The sequence below is a fragment of the Cynoglossus semilaevis genome, chromosome 9 (assembly GCF_000523025.1).
Source record: "Cynoglossus semilaevis isolate Cse_v1.0 chromosome 9, Cse_v1.0, whole genome shotgun sequence".
NCBI lineage: Eukaryota > Metazoa > Chordata > Actinopteri > Pleuronectiformes > Cynoglossidae > Cynoglossus > Cynoglossus semilaevis.
The window spans coordinates 18555088-18578703 of record NC_024315.1 but is presented as its reverse complement, the minus strand read 5'-3'; the positions used below and the strand labels follow the sequence as shown (position 1 = coordinate 18578703).

General features: G+C 38.3%; 3 protein-coding genes across 6 annotated transcripts in view; 2 read left to right on the top strand and 1 right to left on the bottom strand.

Moving 5' to 3' along the window:
• Positions 1–50: 50 nt before the first annotated feature.
• On the bottom strand, positions 51–7425 carry LOC103384322 (uncharacterized). The gene is made up of 9 exons (XM_008317804.3): positions 7152–7425; positions 3738–3789; positions 3446–3590; positions 3007–3064; positions 2806–2887; positions 2600–2715; positions 1581–1749; positions 599–720; positions 51–186 (listed from the first exon to the last, which is right to left on the bottom strand). The coding sequence occupies exons 2-9, from the start codon at positions 3787–3789 to the stop codon at positions 67–69; spliced, it is 864 nt and encodes a 287-aa protein (XP_008316026.1). The 5' UTR covers positions 7152–7425; the 3' UTR covers positions 51–66.
• Positions 7426–8521: 1096 nt separating this feature from the next.
• Positions 8522–13762, top strand: stx3a (syntaxin 3a). Its single transcript, XM_008317779.2, has 10 exons — positions 8522–8715; positions 10087–10161; positions 10250–10349; positions 10889–10963; positions 11038–11108; positions 11880–11988; positions 12079–12152; positions 12468–12602; positions 13082–13192; positions 13644–13762. The coding sequence occupies exons 1-10, from the start codon at positions 8686–8688 to the stop codon at positions 13719–13721; spliced, it is 858 nt and encodes a 285-aa protein (XP_008316001.1). The 5' UTR covers positions 8522–8685; the 3' UTR covers positions 13722–13762.
• A 1361-nt stretch (positions 13763–15123) lies between these two features.
• Positions 15124–23616, top strand: part of kdm2aa (lysine (K)-specific demethylase 2Aa) — a 14921-nt gene continuing 6428 nt past the window's right edge. Inside the window, exons 1-17 of one of the 4 annotated variants that reach the window (XM_017035355.2) lie at positions 15545–16370; positions 17086–17224; positions 17648–17726; positions 17825–17871; positions 17971–18149; positions 18299–18405; positions 18549–18642; positions 18863–19016; positions 19131–19246; positions 19340–19466; positions 20310–20539; positions 20679–20756; positions 21028–21155; positions 21252–21375; positions 21502–21630; positions 21998–22081; positions 22717–23010. In XM_017035355.2, coding sequence (XP_016890844.1) covers positions 16335–16370; positions 17086–17224; positions 17648–17726; positions 17825–17871; positions 17971–18149; positions 18299–18405; positions 18549–18642; positions 18863–19016; positions 19131–19246; positions 19340–19466; positions 20310–20539; positions 20679–20756; positions 21028–21155; positions 21252–21375; positions 21502–21630; positions 21998–22081; positions 22717–23010 — 2145 coding nt within the window. In that variant the 5' untranslated portion in view covers positions 15545–16334. Of the gene's footprint in view, positions 15455–15544; positions 16371–17085; positions 17225–17647; positions 17727–17824; positions 17872–17970; positions 18150–18298; positions 18406–18548; positions 18643–18862; positions 19017–19130; positions 19467–20309; positions 20540–20678; positions 20757–21027; positions 21156–21251; positions 21376–21501; positions 21631–21997; positions 22082–22716; positions 23011–23616 lie in introns of those variants that run through there. The other 3 variants (XM_025058755.1, XM_008317780.3, XM_025058754.1) reach the window with 3 other exon arrangements.

Sequence of the window (23616 nt, the reverse complement as noted above, 5' to 3'; positions counted from 1 at the left end):
CTCGGTTCATGCCCCGTCCCAAAACCATATTTCTAAAAAATAAAAAAAAAAAAAAAAAAAAAAACTTTATTTCAGTCTGACTAAAAACAAGGGTCTCACCGGTCCTGCTGGTCCAGGAACAGTAGTGTAGGGAGGAGAAGGTCCAACAGGTCCAGTGGGAGGAAGATGCACAGTGTCAGACGTACTCTGAGAAATACAAGGAATACGGAGGGACAGACGCGTTACGTTGCAAATCTTTCCATCGGACCGCAACCGTGTCTTAAATTTGAGCAACGGTGCAAAATACAGATGCAAAAAAAATGTTTTTTTGCCCATGTTACGTGTGGTATTCAACATTAGTTTCCTTGTTTCAGTGTAGAAGATTAAACTGTTAAAATTAAAACCAAAATAGCTACATTTTGTAAAGGGTGAAAGGCTTAAGGTTAGCTGAAAAATAGCTAAAATTATTAGCTATCAGATTAACTCATTTGCACCAAATAGAAATGGATAAAAAGGTAAAGGAAGCAAAAAAAAATGTGAGCTGAAGTTACAACAGAAAAAGGCCCCCGGGTTGAATTGGTTATAATGTAAGAATACATTTGGGAAACTGTCTATTCACCTGGTTGGTTGTAGCCATCGTGGCCTTTTTTTTAAAGATCTTCTTCCGGCAACAGCAGCAGACTCCGGCCGGGATTCCCAGCAGCAGGAGCAGAGCCAATAATGGGTTTCCGTCATGGTGGTCTGCAGTGACAATGAAGAAGTGAAGGTGCGACATTTACATCACAACAGTCACATTTACCGAAACATTTATTTCACGTAGACTAAAACATTACACTAAATAACAAATAACAAGTATACATTTAAATTCATGCTTATTAATTATGATAATAATTATTATGTATTAATTATCATTTTTAACATATGTCAGCATGCCTGCCTTGCAAGAAGAGAGCAGAGAGCCCTTGCTTCGATTCCCAAAAGAAACCACACGTCGCTAACGGTGCCCCCAGTGGCAGCCTGTGTTGGTTGCAAAGACTCACTCTGTAAATTTCCCCATTCCCCATGAATAAGGGACTCAATTAATATTATTCGGGGAGGGTAAAAAAAATATCGAAAAAAAAAATTGGGATATACACGCTAACAACTACTGTCTGATTTTACTGCTATTTCTTGCATCATGCTAGTTCTATTATTTTTTTATTTTTATTTCATAAATCACCATGGCACCGAAAAATGCTAGTGAAAGTAGAAAGGCGCAAAGAAAAATCGTGAGGACAGCAATAGAAGTGTATACGAAAGCGTGAGAGTATCGTTTATGACTTAGCATAGTCGTCAATTTGTACCATCCTTAAGAGCAAGGAAAGAAGGATGAAGCTAAGGTTACCAAAGGAGTGACTGTGATCACAAAAGCAAAGCTCTCAGACATGAGAAGAAGTGGGAAAAAAGTTGCTACTGATTTGGATCACCCAAAAACAGTTGGCCGGCGACAGGGAGAATCATTTGTGAGAAGGCGAAGCGAACGTTGCGCAATCACAACTCCTCAGCACCGGTAAGGATGAATGAACAGTTGTAACAGTTGCTGAGGACCTTCACTGGCTCACCTGTCAGCTCCATCTTGGTTATGGACACCACCCGGCCCTTGCGGTCTCTCAGTGTGTACAAGCCCTGGCTGGTATTCGTTAGTGTGATCTCAATGCCTGAGTACGAGTGGGTTTTAACCTGACCCCCAAAGTTTATCAGGTTTCCCTGCTGGATCATACCATCACGAACCTGAAGGTGAGACAATCTTTCCGTTAGTTCCCCCACCTCAAATGAATCATTTTTTTTAACATTTTCATTTATTAGAGAAAATTGCACTGACTGATTTGGTTTTATTTACTTTGTTGAAGATTTGTAAGGCGCAATAGCCGTAAACGTTGTCGATAGGGGACAGTGTCCAACTCTGGGAAGGGGAAACCATTTACCTGTAACTGTCATGTATTTCTGCTCTAGTATATTTTTGCTCAAGTTATATTTAACTAATTTTTGGATACATGTGCAGTATGCGAAGATTTAGCATGTTTTTGCCGCTTGTGACTTACTTGTACTTCCTGTTACAGGTAGAGCCTTATATTTTATCACTGTACTTCCTGTTTAGATTCTTAAACAAATATAATTCAAATCTCGTTGCGTGCATAATATTTTGCTATTTATTATGTTAAGATAGCATAAATAACTTATTTCTACTTGAGACACAATAGTCACAAGTAGAAAGGTTTAATTTCTAATTATTATAATATTTCTACTTATTTCTACTTGAGACACGATAGTCACAAGTAGAAAGGTTTAATTTCATCTAAGTATAAGTTCTAAAATACATGTTGAGCAATAAAAAAGAAATCTATCTGAATTGAAATATTTAGAGGGAGGGGCCCCCCTAGGGGGCGCAGTGAGAGAAAAAATATACATGGTGTTCGGTTCTCAATAGTATTTCAATTCGCGATTGGGGTGGCTTAAAAACATTTCTGTCCCCAAGGGGTGGGCGTGGCCAGAAAATAATTAAGAACCACTAATTTAGAGACAGAAGGACCTGTAGAATGATTTTTCACGGCCCGTCATCTGTTCACGCTCTCCCACTCACCAGTGTTACGTTTCCATCCTCTCCAGTGTAAACGAGTGTAGCCTCGTAGAGCTGTATGCCCTCCATGGAGATGTAAAAACTCTCGTCCAGCATTCGCTTCTCATAGATATGTCTGGCTGGAAAAAAAGAAAATATAATAATATAATATAGTGGAAAATGAAGCCTTTATCAGCTCCAACAAAAAAAAAAAGGGTTACATGACTCACGTGTAACTACAACTCGCACAGTGGAGATGAGGTTGTCCCATAGATCTGCCTGAATGTAGGATCCCTCGTCCTCGTAAGTCACCTGAAATGTCACACATGAAGTTTGAGAAATAAACAATTAAAAGTGTCGTAGACGTAACAGCAGACAAAAATTGAAAAATGTTCTCTCAGCGAAAAAAAAAAAAAAAAAAAACTTCTTACCTTGTCTAGGTACCAGCGTCGTTCACTTCCTGTGCCGGACACGTGGCCTTTAGTGGACCTGCGGAGGATGACAGGAAAGACAGTCATGACACAGGTGTCTTTATTATTCAAAAAGTCTTTCAGACAACAATAAAACATCAAAATTCCACACGCACAGTGTGATAATTTGGGGCCTTAGTTCTCAAAAGAAAGGTGAAAATTAGGTTTTGATTGTCGGTAAAATATCTCAAGAGTATGCTCTGTTGATATACATGATGTAATTAAATAGGGATTGTAAAAAAAAAAAAAAAATTCCTTTATTTCTGTCACACTTTTGGCCACTGATACACACACTCCAGCCCAGTAGATGGCAGTATTGTATTTCAATTTTGTTTTTTTGGTGCAGCCAGTGATGCCGCCGTATACAAAAGTAACGGTAATGCAAAATACTGTTTCTTACGTGGTCCGGCCTTTCACCCAGTACACATTGCGGGCGCCTACATCATGCGCTGGCTCAAAAACCAATGAATGACAGTTCTTGGACAGATAGATTTTCAGCATGCGACCATGGGCCAATCGCTCACGACCGTGGACGCCATAGGATTCTTTAAAAAAAAAAGAGAAACAAAGAGGCACAAGTTAACGTCTGCGAGGTCCCTTCCGACCCCATCCTTCAAGAATGCTAACCCGCCCGCGTGGAGCTAATTCAGTATTGTTGTTTTGGTTCAAGGAGTGAATTAGAGGATACTCACCCACGTGTAGAGCAGCAGATGCAGCCAGCAGTACCACAGCAATCCACATCATCTGCAGACAAGACGGATATTATATTCTACGTCCAAGTGTTTTTTAAACCATTTCCCAAATTTTAAAGAACGTGTCCACATTCTAACATTCGCGTCGTCACCTACTGGCAAAACTACTAGAGCTGAGCTCAGTGTTAAAAAGCAAATCACCTTTAAATGTGAGTGATTACAGCGTGAATGTCTGGGCCATTTTTTTTTTTTTTTGCACATGCACATATATGAACACAAGCTGCCAATTGGCATTATAAGTATTAATATTAGAGATTTCAAGGTTAAAAAAAAAAGTACTACTTTTAAAACAATGACAAAATGGACATCCAATACCAACCCTTGAAATTCCAATTTTTTTTATGTACATTTACTTTGATAAAAATATTCCGTGTATGTATCAAATCCTTCCATTCATATTCAGTAGATTTAGTTTTTGTTTTGCAGTCCTAGATCTGCGCAGACTGCATTGTAACACCTTTAATTTAAAGCTTTGTCAAAAAAGGGTCTACAGCAGGCGTTGGCAAACTTTTTGACTTGTAGACCACAATTGTCCTAAAACTGAACAAGGGGACCCGGGTCAGGAGCAGATAGATAGAGCGTTTGTGTGAACCAAGATAAATGACATGTAAAAGTCATGCATAAAGGCTAAAATACTTTTCCTATGCCATCTATTGGGGAAAGGTTGGTATTGCAGGGAAAGGGCAGATGTATAATGATTATATAAATTAAAGTTTGGCGGGCCAGATTAAAAAGCTGAACGGGCCGCATCCGGCCCCCCGGGCCTTAGTTTGCCCATGCCTGGTATACAGTATGAGATCAAACTGTCACTGTCAGAGTCTTACTTTTTTTTTAGTTTTTCTTTACTTTTTCTATGGACGAAAACTTTCCTCCTCTCCGCCAAGAGAAACTTGGCCACTTTAGCCGCAATTCCTTCGCAGAGATTCAGACATTACTTTACTTTCAGACTACCGCTTCCGATGTTTGTTTGATTAATTGATTGGAGTAGCTGTTGTTGATCTTCGGGGGTCACATGACTCTGCTAAAACCTGCTGATAAGGGTCGGTGTTCAAACACTCACACGCAACCTCCAGTGATTAGTGATAACCTGAGTGAAGTGGTTTACTCATTGACCTCCTTCCGTTCCAACAGTGAAGCTGCTTCTGTTTAGGTTTGGGTTCTAGATGTAGCATTACTACAGTTTATAATCAAAGAAATGATCAGAGGTTTTCCAAAAATATCAGGTTTTGCTATTTTTTTTTTTTTTTTACATTTTTATGGGCAATAAAATACCTTATTATGCCAAATTCCTCGATCCTCAAATAGAGAAACTGCGGTTTTACTACGCAAATTGGATTACTTAATTCAATTTGCATTGACGTTTTAAAGAATGAAGTAGATTTTTTTTTTTTTTTATGACATTTTAAAGAATGAAGTAGATTTTATTTGTTTTCAATGCTCATCTCCAGCTGCATTCTCCACAGTCTGCAACCAGACACAGCTGCATTCTCCACAGTCTGCAACCACCTTTGGCTCAGCTGCTGCTTTTCTATTCTGAGTCGGTACTGGAGCTTAAATTAGCACAACAGCGCCAGAACAGTATGCAACTGGTATTCATGTCAATTGATAAAAAAACAAAACACTGTAGGTGAATTCACACGTTACTATAATGACTGGCTGACAACAGCTTTTTCTATTTTAAATTTCAAACGAACGCTGTAAGTATAAAACACTGAGAGGTTGACAGTTTGTTTAAAAAATGTATGTAAAATTAAGTTTTGTGAATGAAAAAAAAAGTATTTAATAATAGTTACTAGTAAGTATTAATAGTTGCTCAATCTGTGCACCTTATTTTAATCTGCACAAAATAACAACACTTCTGTCGGCAAGTTTCAAATAATTATGTGTGCAGTTTGAAGTTCAATTTCACATGGTGGGCAAATTTGATACTTCTTTGTCCAATTATTAACATAAAAACTAATAAAAAGACCAAATTGTTGTCATTTATATTGTATGTTTAATTATGGACCAGTTGCTTTAGAATCGTTTGTGAGTGTGTCACGGTTTTAAAATGGCGTTCTTTCAAAAGTGTCCAGGTATAATAATCATGCATTGCATTTCTGTGGACCAAATGTAGCTGCCTCTTACTGAGACTAAATCATTGGGGTTATACTTTTACTGCAGTGAATAACTGGGAAGTTTTCTCAAAAACAATGGTTTCCAGGATGCGTTTTTTCCCTGACTGAACCTGAAGGCCTCGTAACAAAGCAAATGTGGGGAAGGGAGGAGTTTCCCTCTGGTGGTATGCCAGACCATGAAGAAAATCAGTGAGCAGCACAGCAAACTGCCTAGAGACACAAACAGAAAACGTCCCTGTCCAGTCACACCTCTTTCTAGAGTTAAACGTCCCTCAGTTTGACATTTGTTGAAAGCTAGGACACTCGCCGGGACAGTTTTAAAACTGTGTTTTTGAATAAGAAATGCAGCAAAAAAAAAGAGGCGGAAAGAGTTGAGGTGCTCGTGTTTCCTAAACCACCAAAAGAAAAACTGCTTCAATGCTGTGGTTTATCCCGAAATATTTATATAACATTTATATGCATATTACTTTCACGTACTTTGTTTTTATGTTTTAGATATAGATATGTTTTTAATATCATCATGTTTTTCTCGACCAAAATGCTTAATTGGATCGGTGACATTAGCTCAACTTCGTATGTGCAACGGCTTCCTCCAGTGTTTACATGTAAATAATATAAAACATAACTCAATGCCCATTATATCCTCCATAACTCTAAGCGTTTAATGAAAATGTGATAGAAATAGAACTTGTTGCATACAAGGTTTGTTTCGGTGGTGAATGGGGGAATGGCAAATAAGCAAGATGCCATTTAAGTTGCTATCAAACAAAGCGATACCAAGGTAGTAAGGATTCAATTATCACGGGTCATTAATAAAAAAAAAACGGGGCGTGGCCTCAAACACAGTATTGATGCACACCAAAGCGAATGATGAATAAATTGTTATCCAAAAACAAAAGACATTATATAAAGCGAACGCGGCCGCATGCGGCTCGGTTATTAGCAAGTGTGCGCGGCAGCCGCGCGGCAGGACCTCTACGTAGGACGCCACAGCACTGGGATGAGAAAATGCCCCGCCCTAGTCTGTCCAATAACCATCAATAAATAGCAATAAATAATACATTTCAGAAACGTTTCTCGGTAATTGTCATTTTAAAACCTGATACTGTTGCATTCACTCGTGATAAATTCGCGGAGAGCAAATTCATTGCCGAACATATATAATGATTATAAAACTCGATAGATTCTCCATGATTTAACAGTGAAAAAGAAGCTTTGTTTGTTCTGAATCAATTACCTTGTCTGTTGACGGTCTTTCGGCCTTGGAGTGACTCGTTAAAAGGTTCGTCCAAAGATTCTGGACCTCCTGTAAGTGAAGGCGACGGTGTCGACGTCTTTAACACACAGTAAAAAGGGGGAGTGACCGTGCTGCCTTCAATGTTCCAAAGGAATAGTCGGAAATACCAGAGATTTTTTTTAAGGTTGCGGATTTTGAAAAGACGATTAAGTGTCACTTCATTTTTGTAAAGATACTTGCTCACGGAAATACACGTTTTGAAAAAATAAAATACCTACTCTAGGTTCATATCTAAAAAAAAAAAAAAAGTCGAAATTGGCGACAGAAAACCTATTTTCAGATTTAAAAATGAAACAAAATCTCAAAGTTTTACCAATGTAACGGTAGGGTACTTTCTAAAAAAGAGCCGGAGGCTGGTCGTCAATTTTTGCACTTTTTGTTAATTTGTATATTGACAAGTGAATGTTATATACATTAACAATCCAATAGGGGGCAGTGACGCTCATGTGCAGTGATTTTTACAAGGCCACTTATCTGACAGAGTGGTCAATAGTGTTTTATTTTTAATACTTTTAATAATTCCCGGTCTGATTGTGGTGTATATACTTTTGGTATAAATATTTTTTGCACTATACGTGTATTTATTTGTTATTAATGTGTCTCGTCGTAATACTGAAATGCAGGTGTTGTTTTTTTTTTACAACTCAAAATTCAATATTACAGTTAGTAAAAGCTCTCCCGAAGAAGTGCACGAGATAAATATTAATTTATTGTTTAGAAAAAAAAAAGACCTGATTCAACTAAATATGTTTAAGTCAACATAAAAAATGTTCTTTACCATCGATCTATTTGAACTTTGTTTATCAGTTAGAGACATGTTTCATAAAAGCAAGCGAGTTTCTTCATTTACAAGGAAAATATAACACACAAATGCATCCCAAAGTCTTTATGGTAAGTAAAGTATATTTTTTATGTTTATTGGTGTTTTTACACCTATCTTACACCAGGTTGTTTTTTATTTTCACCTTTTACAATTGCTAAGATATTGTTTCCAATTGATGTGGGGGAAAAAAATGTGTAAAGATCAGCATATGGTCCTTAAGTCCTGTAGCACAGAGAGAGGCTGTGTGGCGTGGTAGTGTGTTATCGTCTTGAGTACTATTGTCCTAATCCGTTCTTAGAGGATAGAGGCTTACTGCAGCCCCAGGTTGGATGGATGAATATTAGCTCAGAGAGTAAAATCTGTTTTCTGTTTTTTTTTATTTACTTTTATGTTCTTTTAAATACATTTTTTACTTCTTCGAAAGGCCTTTTTTTCCATCTTTAGTAATCTGTATTTCTACTTTTTTTTTTTTTTACTCTCTGTCGCTCCCTCTGACAGCTGACCTCAGGTCAGATCTTGTCCAGGATTAATTGAAGAAGCTCCAGACTCACAAGGAAGCCATTTTAACAGCTGAGGACCGTGAGGTTGTTTTCTCATCATCACGCCATTCATCGCTTTCTCACCATTTCTTGGGGGTTTTTTGTTGTCAAGATGAAGGACCGTTTGGCTCAGCTAAGGGAGGTAAGGTGCTAAGTTTTTGCGCGTGTGTGAAACATTTCTCAACATAGGCCTAACGCATTACCACTATATGGAGGAATGAATGAGCATGGACAGGCAAAGTTGTGCTAAACCAAGTCTAGATTGTTAAAAAAAACCAAAATAATATATATATATATATATATATATCCATCCATCCATCCATTTTCATCCGCTTATCCGTTACCGGGTTGCGGGGGCAGCAGTCGCCACCCAAATCACATTGCACCATACCTAAACCTTCCTGCGGGTGGTGAGTCCACTGGAATACTTATATATATTATTTATATATTAATTATATATTTTTTATTTTTGTTCTTAGGCTAGAAAATGCTTATTTAAACTCAAACATAATGAAAATATAGGAATTTTAAAAATAATTATTTAGCACAAGAATACATTTAAAATATTAAAAATTTGCAATGCACTGAGGGCACGAACCACAATACAGCGAGGTACGACTGTAGCTAAAAGAAAATTAGCTCAGAAATAGCATCTAATTATCCCCAAAATATCAATTAATCTGAAACTAGAACATTTGAACAGTTTTGTGGAAACNNATATATGTATATTGTGGACCAGGGATGTCCACACATTAGATTGAATGATTTAAAATGTACATAAGACCAAAACACTTTTTCTATTATACTTAAAACTGTTTACTTTCTTGTATTGTATTTTATCAGCCATAAATCTGAATTTGAACAACACTTATAGTATACAGTAATAGGTAAACACTATGTGAAAGAAAAAAAAAACATGTCAAATATTTACAAAAAATAATTGTTGAAATTAGATGAAAAATGTTTAAATAAGAGGTGGAGCAGAGTTAAAATGTGTTCACTGCACCTCAGACATGAGAGAACTAACTTTTATTTTCAGAAAATGTAGGACTATTAAATGAATAACTCAGCAATGACGACACTTAGCTTAACACAGTACTTCTCAAATAGTGGGGCGAGTCCCATTGGGGGTGTGGTGAGGTGTGGTGAGGTGCCGTGGGTGGCGGGCGGGAGAGGCTTCCAACGAAAAACCGCAGGTTGTTTTTTCAATGAACCGCAGGCTGTTCATTAGTAATAGGTGAACACTGTGTGGGGGCGTGAAAACATTTCTATCCCCAAGGGCGGGCCATGACAGAAAATAATTGAGAACCACTGGCTTGACGTAACTTAATATTGTGCACAGATTTTTCCAGGTTCTTTATAAATAGTTGAATATTACCTAACAGGGGAAACAAACACGGTCTAAAAACCTTCCCACGTGTTCTAAGTTTAGCCAAAAGATCATAAAATTTAACACAGACTATATAAAAATCCAAAAATAACATGTGTGTGCACGCATGCGTGTGGTTAACAGAACAGTGATGCTCCCGCTGATGATGTCGAGGTTCCTGTGGAGAACAATTCATTCATGGATGATTTCTTCGCCCAGGTATACGGTCTGATCTATAAACAAAGAACTCGCGGTGTTTTGGAGTTGACAAACAATTCTTTAACATCTGGGTTTTTGTGCATTCCAGATTGAGGATATTCGTAACAGCATTGACAAGATCGACGAGAGTGTAGGCGAAATCAAAAAACTCTACTCCACTATCTTGTCGGCCCCAACATCTGACCAGAGTAATGCACACAAAAACACACAACAACAACAACAGACAATGTAAAGCTTAGAATTTTTTTTGCTAACCTTTAGTTATCTTTTATCTATCTATTTTTTTTTTTTTTTTTCTTTTGCTAACCTTTAGCTATCTTTTATCTATTTATTTATTTTTTTGCCAAAATGTCAGGTATTTAAATCTTGAATTTTAGTCATCTTTGGACAGATTCCTTGCCCTTCAGTTAACTCTAAGCTTTTTTTGGTAATATATATATCTTTTAATATATTATATATATTATTTTTTTTACCAATTTGTAGATGTTATTTTAATTCTTAGATACTTTTTGTTATGTCCAGCTAATCTTCAGCTATTTTTTTTTGAAAATGTTTTGTGTTACCTATAGTTATATAATGTACATTTTTGTCAATATTTTGATTTTAATAATGCTGTGTTGCTTAGGCAAATTTAATTTTGGCTGAACATTTGAACTACATTTGAACTCATTGTCACCATTGTCGTTGTTGTTAATGTTAGCAATCTCTTTCTATATGTCTCCGCCAGAAACACAAGACGGTGTCGAAACTCTGACTAATGAAATCAAGAAGGCGGCCAGCAATGCCAGGAACAAACTCAAGAGTAGGTGTTTGATTGCGTCACTCGGTTTTTCCTCATTCTTGTTCGGTAAATGTCATAGTTTTGTCGTGTTACAGGTATTGAGCAACAGCTTGAGTCAAACACGGACGAGCGAGCTTCGGCCGACCTGAGGATACGCAAGTCACAGGTCAGACAGCGTGATGTTGGCCCATATTTTTTATTTTAGATTATTTTTTGCGTGGCGCTTTGGCCCAGAGGCAATATTTTAGATTATTTTTTTGCAGATATATGTTTCTATATATTGTACTCCAATCAAGTTGAGTGTTCATGTAATGCAGCGGTTCTCAGTTATTTTCTGTCATGCCCCCCTTGGGCACAGAAATGTTTTTACGACCCTAGCCCCGACCCACAACCCAGTGAATTTAAATAAAATTGAGAACCTGATAACATGTATATTTGTATCTGTACGAACCACTGTGTGAGTTGCTGCCACCTAGTGACTGGAGGCTTGTTATCGTTTGCAGATATCTGTTTCTATATACTGTACTCCAATCAAGTTGAGTGTTCATGTAATGCAGCGGTTCTCAGTTATTTTCTGTCATGTCACAGAAATGTTTTTACGCCCCTATCCCCCGACCCACAACCCAGCGAATTTAAATAAAATTGAGAACCTGATAACATGTATATTTGTATCTGTACGAACCACTGTGTGAGTTGCTGCCACCTAGTGACTGGAGGCTTGTTATCATTCAAGTGTTACAGCAGTGGTACCACTTATGTCCCTTGTGCCATATTCCACTGGAAGCCCCTCACGTCCCCCCCACTATTTGAGAAGTACTGATATAATCTAAAAGTTGGACAATATTGGACAAAAGGACATGTAACTCATATATATACCTAAACATACTACCGGTAGTTCAAAACCTAATGTGTTTACGTGCCCTTTTATTTTTCTTAGCATGGCATTCTGGCCAAAAAGTTTGTAGAAGTGATGACAAAGTACAACGAGGCCCAGCTTGACTTTAGAGACAAGAGCAAAGGACGAATTGCTCGGCAGCTGGAGATCAGTGAGTAACTCCTGATTACAAACACAATGTATATTTTTATAGCACTGCCACAAAAAAAAAAAAAAGTTTGTTCATGATTTTTGTTCACAGCGGGGAAAGCAACAACTGATGAGGAACTGGAGGAAATGCTTGAAGGAGGCAACGCAGCTGTCTTCTCAGCTGGAGTAAGACAGACACAAGGAGAGAAATTACATTCAGATTTGAAAGATTGGGTTGATGAAAAATATTTATGAAAACTGACTCATCTCGTCTGGATGTAAGAAAATGGCTGGCCTCCAGACAGAACATAGCATCGTGCATCATCATCATTGAGCAGATGACCTTCAAATCGATGTTACAAGGGCATATAAAGACCACAAGATCTTTCCAAAATGGCAGAAATGCTATTAAGAAATGTTCTGTTCCATTGTCTTGGTGTTCTTAGTCTGTTTAATTAGTTTTCCCTGAGTGACTTTTTTTTCTCTCTTTGTCTTTCTAAGATCATGGCCTCAAACATCAACCAACAGGCACTCAATGAGATTGAGGCGCGCCATAAAGACATTATGAGGTTGGAGAGCAGTATCAAGGAGCTCCATGACATGTTTGTGGACATTGCCATGCTAGTCGAGAACCAGGTATCAAGATAGAACCTTCACCATCATGCCCCCCCCACCCCCTTGGGGACAGAAATGTTTTCACGCCCCTCCCTCCGACCAACACCACTGCGAATTGAAATACTATTGAGAACCTGATAACATGTATATTTTTATCTCGACAAACCACTGTATGAGTTGCTGCCACCTAGTGACTGGAGGCTTGTTATCATCCATGCAATACAGCAGTGGTACACTTATGTCCATATGCCATATTCCATTGGAAGCCCATGGCTCTTTTTGAGTTAACTTTTTAGCAATGTTTAGCAACTCCTGAGCTAGATTTATCCTAAGGCTAATTTTTTTTTTTTTTTTTTTTCTTTATTGCATGACTCCTTATTACACAACTCCTGACAGGTTTAAACGCAATGTACATGTTGGTTCAAATTTTGAAGTAGACATGTCTTTCCTGCCTTTTGATCATCAATCTTTCCTATATGTGTTGTCTTACTCATCACCAGGGTTGCATGATTGACAGGATTGAGAGCAACATGGACCAATCAGTGGGCTTTGTGGAGAGAGCGGTGGCCGACACTAAGAAAGCAGCCAAGTTCCAGCAGGAGGCACGCAGGGTAAGTAGACCCAAGACACCCAGGTTTTCTCTGTTTTAATAAAAAGCTGCCAAATGTTATCATTACTAAAAGGGGAAAAGGCCTACCAAGAAATCTTGTCAGAAGCAACTTGAGAAAATTATTATATTAGAATGATGTAAAAATGCACCAAATAATGTGACATTTATTGAAAACGTTCCTCAGTGTGAACCAAATATACAACAAATTAGCTACAGAATTAGAGGTAAATCATATCTAAATTTATCATTACAAAAAACAAGTTAACAACTATTTAAAAAAAAAGGCCCAATGTAGTTAACTTCTTAGCTAATGGTAAACATTAGCAAACGCAAAAAGACGCTGAAAGATAATTGTTTGCTCAGAAATTGTAAAAATCACAACCACAAATAGCTCAATTGAACACATGACACCGACTCTGTGCCTCTGCTTCCTGCTCCCTTCTGTCCTTTAGAAACAAATGATGATCTTCTGCTGCTGTGTGATTCTCGTCATTATCTTCGGCTCATTTATCTACAGCTTCATCAAGTAGAAATGCTGCCTTCACATCCGTGTCATTTGTGTATTTACAACTTTGTTGTTTGTTTGTTAATGTGTGTTTTCTCTGCTTTTTTCATGTAGTGCATTTCTTCCCAACTAACTTAAGGTCATGGCCTGACTCTTGCTCATTTTTGTTAAAACCTAACACCTCTGATGTCAAATATGTGGCGTTCGGGCTGGTTAAAGGGCCTGCAACTACACCTCTGATGTCAAATATGTAGCATTCGGGCTGGTTAAAGGGCCTGCAACTAGGACGTACAGTATGTGATATTCAAGGGGCTTTGTAAAACAACTTTTTTTCTTAGAATACTTAGAATAGTTAGATCTTTTACTTTAAGGTCAGAGCTCCTGTTTCCTGGATTCTGGGAACTGTTGCTGGGACGACTGGTAGCTAGCTTGGCTGCAACAGATCTCAAAAAGTTTCAAAGGCTGACTTTTTTTTTCAAATGATCAAATGAAAAACAAATGATTGGAGATGCAGAACAAAAAAAACACCTCTTAATTGTTTACGTTTTAGCATTGGTATTTTTTACAGGTATTTTTACGTTGTGTTTTACATTTATTTATGTAATAGCGTAGGAGTTGAAATTTTTTAAAATAGCTGCTACTTATTTGCGGATGTAATAACAACTCTAACGTACAATTTTGAATGTTCTATGACTTTGTAGTTTGTAGGACGGAAGGAAGTTTTCTGTTCTTCCATACATGTTTTTATAGCGCTGTTTAAAATAAAATAAATATGTTATTTTTCTGTGTACCTGGGTGATCACTTGAAATGTTTAAACAACAGTTAGTCTAGAATTTAGAATTATGTATACGACACTCGAGGTGTTTATTTACTAAATCAAGCATGATTCTTCCAAAATGTATTTTAAAGATTCACACATCCTTTAGATTCCATGACAACATATGAAAGAATTCCCTTGGTTTTCGGACTTTTCACTCAAGACAGAATTTTGACTTTAATCTCAGAGTTCTTGGTTCTAAGTTCCTGGCCCTTACAATACTGTAATTCTACATACAGTCCTAATTTACAAAACAGATCCTTTGTTATTATATTGGGAACACAATGCAGCAGTGAGGTGTCAGGAAACCAAATACAGATGTAATACAACCAGGGACAGTCAACCTAATATCACACAGACCAACACAACTAATGTAATCACCACGGTACATTAAGTAGTCTGCACTGAGGATAGCTATATTGGGTTATATACATGGTTTATGGAGTGGACAGGATAACATTTTCATGAGGCAGGCATAACGTGTGTGGCTTTGTTCTACTCAGTAAATGTCCTGTTCATCACAAAAGAATTTGGTCATTTTTTATATAAAATTTTCTATAGAGATATTATTGTGGATTAGTCGAGGGTTTATATAGTCAACAAAAATATCCTATTGCACCTAACTGTACTAAATAATAGAGAAGCTATTATATGCTTTTGTAAGCTGGCCTCTTGCCGTATTCTTCCTGCTGTTTGACCGACATGTTTTAGCCACCAATCACAGGCGCCGTGCAACACGCGGTGGCCAATCAGCGGTGGCTTTGTCATAGCAAACTTCCATGTATGGAGTCGCAGCCACTTCCTCGTTCGGGTGAAGGTAACAAAACGTGTCCCCGCGATGTGAGGTTCTCAAGGAGGAAATAACGGGACGCAGAAGAGGTCACACTTCTCGGATTAACACGGGCAGACGGAATCGGACGGACCAGTGCTCAAAATGGGGGTAAGGAAAAAAAACACGTTATTTAACAGGCAATCCGATAGTTTTAGAGTGATGACCAGGTTTATTCGGAAGAGGCGGTGGGCGGCCTCCAATTTGTTGTATCGGTGCCTGATTTGTCACGTTTACTGACTGACGGCATGTCTGCCCAATAGCTCTTGCCACTGAGATACGTCACCCACTAAGATTTCGAGGTCGTTATTCAGTAGTGCTGGTATTAGACGTTCGTTATCACTTCGTGCACGCCCAAAACACTTTTCGTCCAATTACAGCGCTATGCATTTGTTGCGTAAAGTGACACCTGCCGTCGTCCAATGAGGACGCATCATGCGCCTCTACGGTTGGCCCAGTGGGGGTTTGAGGCGGGACGTAGTGGTGTGTTGTGCTGGAATCGAAAATGGCGGCTGTTCAGAGACTGCTTCTGCGCGAAAGTATCTGACTGGTAACAACAATGCAGGCGCATGAGTACTGTCCAAAGATAATGAAAACGTTTTTAATTTAAAAACATATAAATGGGTAACAGGTAGAATCTTGCGGCCAAAACATGTGTAAAGTTTGGTTTAGGAAAGGGGTGAAAAATAAAGCGCGAGTTTACAAACAGTGTCGATGCTATGCTAATAATAACAATGCAATAAATTGTTAACAATGGTCACGTTTTCTCATTTATACATCTTTAAATAATAGGACTTGTGCCCGCGGGTAGTAATGCAATGACATTCATTGGGTCATTTAGTGTGTGTCCCATTCGTTTTGGTGACTTTTCTGGAGTACTGAACTTTTGACTCGGTAAAAGCTCACCCGTGAACAAGCGCCTTCTCCAGGCACAGACGCGCTCTTCGCGTCTCATGTATTGAACACAATCTTGTAGCTTTTCCGGGTGATAATGGATGATTCCAAGCCTCGGTACAGCAAAAGACTGGTGAGTATCAAGTCTCTTTCTTGTGTTTAACCGAGGGTGCCCTAAATAAAAGCACAACAGTGAAAACGTTGAAAAAACACACCAACAATTATAATTTTAAATTTAGTTTGAATTTAACGTCTACAAACACTGGCAAAACGGTAAGGGATCTTATGTGCATGTGGAGATCTGACGATATCCACATGCATGTCACTTTTTTGTGCAAAATCACTTTATGTAATTTAGTAGTAAAGTAGTGGATGTTGACCTTAATATAAGTCATTTTCATACAAACATTGAAGAACCCTTGAGAAATGGTTATGTTTGTTGCCAGATCAATAAAGAATGAAAAATGAGTGCCGTGATATGGGCTGATCTGTTCATCTCTAATTCCAGTTGTTGAGCGACATACCCTCAGTGACCTTCACTGTTGTTTGCGTTTTTCTAAAAGTGTTTGAATAAGTGGAGTTTGTGCGTTGCTTGTCCCAAAAAAAAAAAAATGTTTAAATAGTGGAGTTTGCGCGTTGCTTGTCCCAAAAAAAAATTTTTTTTCTTAATACTCGGAATTGCAGCTATGAGATGAAATAATATTAATTGGTCTTGTTTTCCAAATTCAAACAAGGCTGTAAAAACTAATTAAAGTAAATAACAAAGTTTACAGTACATCTTTCAGATTGTTGTTCCTAGTGGTATTAACATTCTTCCACTATCCAATCTGTTTTGTGCTCCTTTCCAGCGGACTGGTACCCGGCGGCGTTACCACGATGATGCCATTTCTGATGAGGAGATTGATGGAAGAAGAATGTTTGATCTGGAGGAGAAGGTCACCAGCGATAGGTTCAGCTCTGACCGTGTTGTTCGCATGGAAGGAAAAGGTGGGTGAGCTCAGGAAGGAAGTTTTTATATCACTCTTCTGTGGAAAGTCTTTGTAAACATTAACATAAATACCTCCATCAGTTTTATATCACTCTTAAACATTAACTCGTAAACATTAACATAAATACCTCCATCAATACATTATACACGTATTACTAGTAATATAGCTTTCATGAAGCCAGAAGTTTCTTTCCTAAGTCCTAATGGTTAACATCTTAACCTAGACTTTGTTGTTTTTTTTTTACTTATTTATTGTATATTATAATTATTAGAATCTTTTTCTGGCAGTTTTTTATTTGCAGCTGCTTTGACAGCTAAGCAAAGACACTGTGACAATTGAATGTAGTTTTAAAGCCACAAAGGTCAAAAGATAAAACAGCCTTTTATCAGTTATTGTTACTGTGTGTCATATTTGCACTTAGACTTCACCTACGAGTTCATCCAGAGATGTGGTCTGAGGGAACCCATCATCTTTGACAAGCCAGATGGACTTGGACTAAAGTAGGCATTTTCCGTTCGTCTCCGTCATTTACTGACTTTAGCATAACATGCTCTAATAAATAAAATAACAAAAATCTTATCTTGTGCCTGTTTTGTAGGATGCCTGACCCTGACTTCACTGTCAATGACGTGAAGACTTTTGTGGGTAAGATGTTACACACAAACATCTACATTTTTAACCCATTATTCCTATACTCTGTCTTAGCACTTATCATTGACCTCTCTACAAACACTGCCTCACCAGGTAGCAGACGTATGATAGATGTGATGGATGTAAGCACTCAGAAGGGGACAGAGATGTCCATGGCACAGTGGACACGTTACTATGAGACACCACCGGCTCAGAGAGAGAAACTGTACAATGTCATCAGTCTGGAGTTCAGCCACACCAAGCTGGAGAACCTGGTCAAGAGACCCACCACGGTACATCCACAACGCAGGATGATGATTTATGTTATCATCTAAAAATTGATCTTTTTTTTTTATCTTAATTCCACATTTGTTCCATGTTGAATTTTTTATCAAAATCCATCTTAATTCCACATTTGTTCCATGTTGTTGTTTGTCATAAGGTGGACCTGATTGACTGGGGGGACAAGATGTGGCCACGTCACTTGAAAGAGAGACAACGAGACTCCACAAATTCTATCAACGACATGCAGTACCCCAAAGTACAAAAGTAGGTTCTCCGTGTTTTTCCACTTTGCATTTCACTTGGTAAACAATAGTAAGTATAACATATAATGTACTTTTTAGAATCTTGATAACATGTTTCAGCATTGCAGTATGACTTAAGATAAAATATATTATATTTGTTTGCAGGTATTGTCTGATGAGTGTGGAGGGCTGCTACACAGACTTTCACATCGACTTTGGAGGAACCTCAGTGTGGTATCACATACTGAGAGGAAGCAAGGTGGGAACATAGATGGGCTGAGTCTGGGTTTGGGAAATTCTGTTTTATTTTTTTTCCTTAGTTGTTTGTGAAGGCACTGTGCTATGTCTTCAAAGAGAAAATTTCTTGAAAATTCCTTGAACCGCTTGAAGGCACTGTACTATGTCTTCAAAGAGGAAATTTCTTGAAAATTCCTTGAACCGCTGATTGTGATAATGCAGTTGTGTATTTATATATTCAGGTCTTTTGGCTGATCCTGCCCACCCCTCAGAACCTGGAGATGTATGAGAACTGGGTGCTTTCAGGGAAACAGGGCGACATTTTTCTTGGAGACCGAGTGTCAGACTGTCAGAGGATTGAACTAAAGCAGGGCTGCACCTTCATTATACCCTCAGGTACCTGGCATTAGCTCTTTGTTAGTGTAAAAACTTATAAAAGATCATTTGAGTGATGTTAGTAGTCGACAGGTAGCGGTGACGTCTTAAATGTTCTAAATGTGTTGCACTCAGGCTGGATTCACGCCGTTTACACTCCTGTTGACTCCATGGTGTTTGGAGGAAACTTCCTGCACAGCTTCAACATCCCCATGCAGCTGAACATCTGTAATATAGAAGATCGAACACGGGTAAGAATGAAAACATTCACCAGCTTCATACAGTTAAATTCCTGTTTTTCTGTGTTTTTTTTAATACATAATGTTTTTCTGTGTTCTCTGAAGGTTCCAGTGAAATTTCGTTATCCCTTTTACTACGAAATGTGCTGGTACGTCTTGGAGCGTTACGTCTACTGTCTTACCAAGACCTCCTACCTAACGCCAGAGTTTCAGAAACACTCCTTGGGTATTGGTACGTCAAAGAAGAATAAACTTTTTTTTCTTATCTCGTTCCCAAACCACTCTAATGTAAAACATGTTGAAAGTCTTAATACACTCTTAAAATTTTTTTGTGTATGTTTCATTTCGACCACTTTTTTCACATTTTCCTTTTTTACTAATTTTAACAATTAGTGTGTAGGCTTGTGTGATTGATCATCATTAAAAACTGTTGTCACTTTCTGATTACTATGAGTAGTGCCGCATGATTAGTTTTGCCAAAATTCCTTCTGTAAACTTCTGTATTTAAAAAAAAAAAAAAAAAATGCGTCGCGTTGAGCTGAAAAGGGATGCACTTTATCACGTATAATTGTGAGAATTGAAAATAGCCTGCAAGTTGTCAATGGAATTAATGAATAACAAGGCGCTATGAAAATGTACTGTGTCCTGGAATTAATTATTTTTAATTTGCGTATATGCAATGTTATTTAAATTTGAAATAATCACTGATGTGACTTTTTTTCTTAACTTAACTATACGTCATGTTTAATTTCTATGTCTGATTAAAGAAGTTAGTTCAACTGATGTTTGTAAGAATCATTATAGAACACGGGGTAACCGTGATGCAAGTGCAAAGATCTATTAATCGTCATATTAACTGTTACATGCAAAATGAAAATAATTAAAATGATTAATCTTTCTGACAGTTTCGCCCAACCCTGTTAGTGTGTTAACTTCTATACTTTTACCTTTTCTAATCACTTTTTAACCTACATTTTACATTACCGCCTTATCATGATAAGAGACTACAAATGGTTTTGTGTTTTTGACTGATGGTATGGTTGCAACATAAAATGTCACTCCCGTCCTCTGTCAGGTCTTAAGAAGCCGAGCTCCTCTGATCCTCTTGAGCAGGTGAAGGTAGAGGAGGGTGAAGATAGTGAAGAGGAGGAGCAGTGTGAAAAGACTGCAGCTAAGACTCACTTGACTCCATTTGAGCTGGAGGGACTGTGGAACCTTTTGGGAAAGCTGGAGTCTCTGCCCTCCAGTAAGAAGTGTGTTCCAGCAGGGATTCACAACGCTCCAGCACTCATGACACATATCAAGGTACAACTCACAGTAACTATGGTGTTTGTGTCGATTTTACTTCAGTATTGCTGGTTCAGTACTTTTATCATGATTCATGGAATGCATCATGTTCACTGTGATTGTCCTCTCACCTCTTCGTCTTTGTGATGTTCTGCAGGCTCTTCTCAAAGAACATGCTAACGATAATCCCAATCTGTCCTACAACGGAAAACCCATTGTCAAATGGCCAAAGAGGGTAAGCACATTTAAAGTTGGCTGTTTTTAAGGGCCAAACACTGAAGCCTCATTTATGCTTCCTTCGTGTATGTAAATAGATGTGTCTGGTTTAAATATCACTATCCATATACAGCAGTGGAAAAATGTCTTAACACGACGTTTCCCCGTATCACAAGGAAAAGCTTGCAATAGTTGCTCACTCGTAACTTGGAAAACTCCTTTTTCGGGTAGCTCGTATCTCAGGGCCCCACTGTATATTGAGATTTGTTTCTTTTTTTTCGACACATCAGCCTTTTTGGTATCAGCCTCCACCTACCCCACCTCCTCCAGCACGTCCTAAATTGGCCACAACACCCATCATACCTCGACCACAGAAACCAGCTTCTTCCATGTCTGTGCTGAGGCGACGCAGAGTCAGGTTGGTGAGAAAAGAGAGCTACTGAGAGAGATCACCGTGCTGTACGACACATATATATCTTTACAGTTCATCCATGTTTTGTCTGTCTTTCTGAAGGTGTAAGCGCTGTGAGGCTTGTATAAGATCCGAGTGCGGAGAGTGCAACTTCTGCAGAGACATGAAGAAGTTTGGAGGACCAGGGAAGCTCAAGCAGACCTGCGTGCTACGACAATGTCTGTCTGTAAGTCGGGCTCGCTGTCCCGTAAATCAGCCGTAGAAACTATCACGAAGCTCAGGTATCGAGGCATAGTGCGTGTAGACCGTATGCGTATGGATGTCCCTGTAACCTGCCCTCTGTCACTTTCAGCCTGGGCTCCCCCTGTCTGCGGTGTGTGAGATCTGTAAGGAGCCCAATCAAGAGGATAGTGGAGATCCTTCTCTTATCCTGATGGAGTGTTCCAACTGTGCACAGATAGTCCACCCTGCCTGCCTCACGGTACAACACAGTTTAGATGGAGTAGAACTGAACACTATTCATATACTGCATGTACCAGTATAGTGGTATCGGAGTGTACCAACATTTTTTAAAAATAGGGTTTGAAAAGTTGCTGACTGTTTCCCCCCCAAAACTTTTGCTGAATTATTTTTAAATGAAACTTATATAAAGTTTTCTTTTAAAAAACTTTTTTAAAATTTTTTTTTAAAATTTAAAAAAAAAAAAAAAATTCTCTCTTAAACAATTTTTTAACTGCAAAAAAAAGGAATCAGAGCTAAGAATTGGGACATTATGCATTACTGTGGTACACTGTGACAAGAGGCTTGTGAAGTTTGCTCTTTTAACAAGTTAACATTTGTTTTTGAAGATTCCCGGTGAAGGACTGGTGAACAAAGACCTGCCCAGTTGTTGGGAGTGTCCAAAGTGTGTCCAAGGAATCAATGACGCAGAGGTATACACACACACACACACACACACACACGCATCAACTCAAGCACGACAAGCTTTTTAAAAGTTCGTTCTAGTGATTTTCTTTTCCCCTCAGCTCAACATGCAGCTTTTTTTTTTTTACTCTGTGGCTTGTAACACCTAAACAATAAGGTTTATTTATAATAGCAGTGCCATACGGTAAGTGCAGGAGTTTTTGAGAGGAAGACTATTAGGTACTAATTATTAATTATTAGTATTAGAGTATTAGTACTAGGGCAGATCAGTACCTGAGAGTTTTTTTCTAATTAGCTAAACAACCTGGCTTATAATTGGGGGAAAAAAAATGTAAGGGCTGCCTCTTTGTTGTCTGACAGTGTACTGTATGATAATTGCAGCTACTGATGAAAACTACAGATCACAAATAATGAAGACTCGCTGCAATGGAAATGAATTGAAAATGGAGATGAAGATGTTTATTAGAAAGGTTTCAATATTCCAGATCATCTCCATAACATTTTTTGTCAACTGCTTGATGGTCTTTGATTGTCTTTGCAGACATGTGACTTAGTAACTTATTTTTTTAATTTTTTTTTTTTTTTTTGGTGCCTTTGGTTTTGTTTTCCTTCTTTTTTTTTTGTTTTAATTTAACTACGTTAGTCATCAGGCAGTGATGAATTGTTGGCTGCCAGCCACCAGCAGCACATCCGGCCCCACGGTCCCCTGGTCCTCAGACTGGGCCCCGGGCCCTCTGCTACCACAGGGGGTTCTGTGGGATCCCAGCAGGATGGGGAGGTGGTTCGCTGTGGCTTCTTCCCTCCTCCTCCTCCTTCTACTACTACTACTGCTTCTACTCTTCCTTCCTGCTCTTCCTCCTCCTCCTCCTCCTACTCCTCAGCATCACTTCTATTGGTGGCGGCCCCTCTTCCCTCTCAGCCAATCAGCTCGAGACTGGTGAGAGGCGCCGCCTGCTCTTTGTATTTCTCCACCCCTCTGATCAGACATGTGCACGACACCCCTCCGTTACATCTTTAATTTGCTGTCGACTTCAGCTCAGGCTGCTCTCATTGCCTTTTACTTTCTTTTTTTAGTCATTGAAAAATATTTTCTTTTCAGAAGGATTGAACAAGACCTTTTTGTTCTTTTTGGATCCTTCTTCTTTTTTGTTTCCTTTTTATCGAGACTGGTTTGATAATTTAACAAAGCAAATCATTAAAGACTAAAAGATCTCCATGGATGTGTTGAAAGTGGATGTCTGTATGAGCTTTTTTCCAAAATTGAAACCAAAACACAGATGCTGTGTCCAGATTTAAATACACTTTACAATGTAATAGGTATCGCTAGTAATAGGTAAATGAGGTTCAGCTACAATATGGTAAGAGTTTAAAATGTGAAGCTATATATTCACACTTAAACACTGTGTAATGGTTACTATAATATATCTGTGTCTACATACATATGCGTATGTATTAGGAATGCAACAACACATGTATCTGTATGAAACCATTTGTTGCAGTGGTACATGTCTTACACATCTGTATGAAACCATTTGTTGCAGTG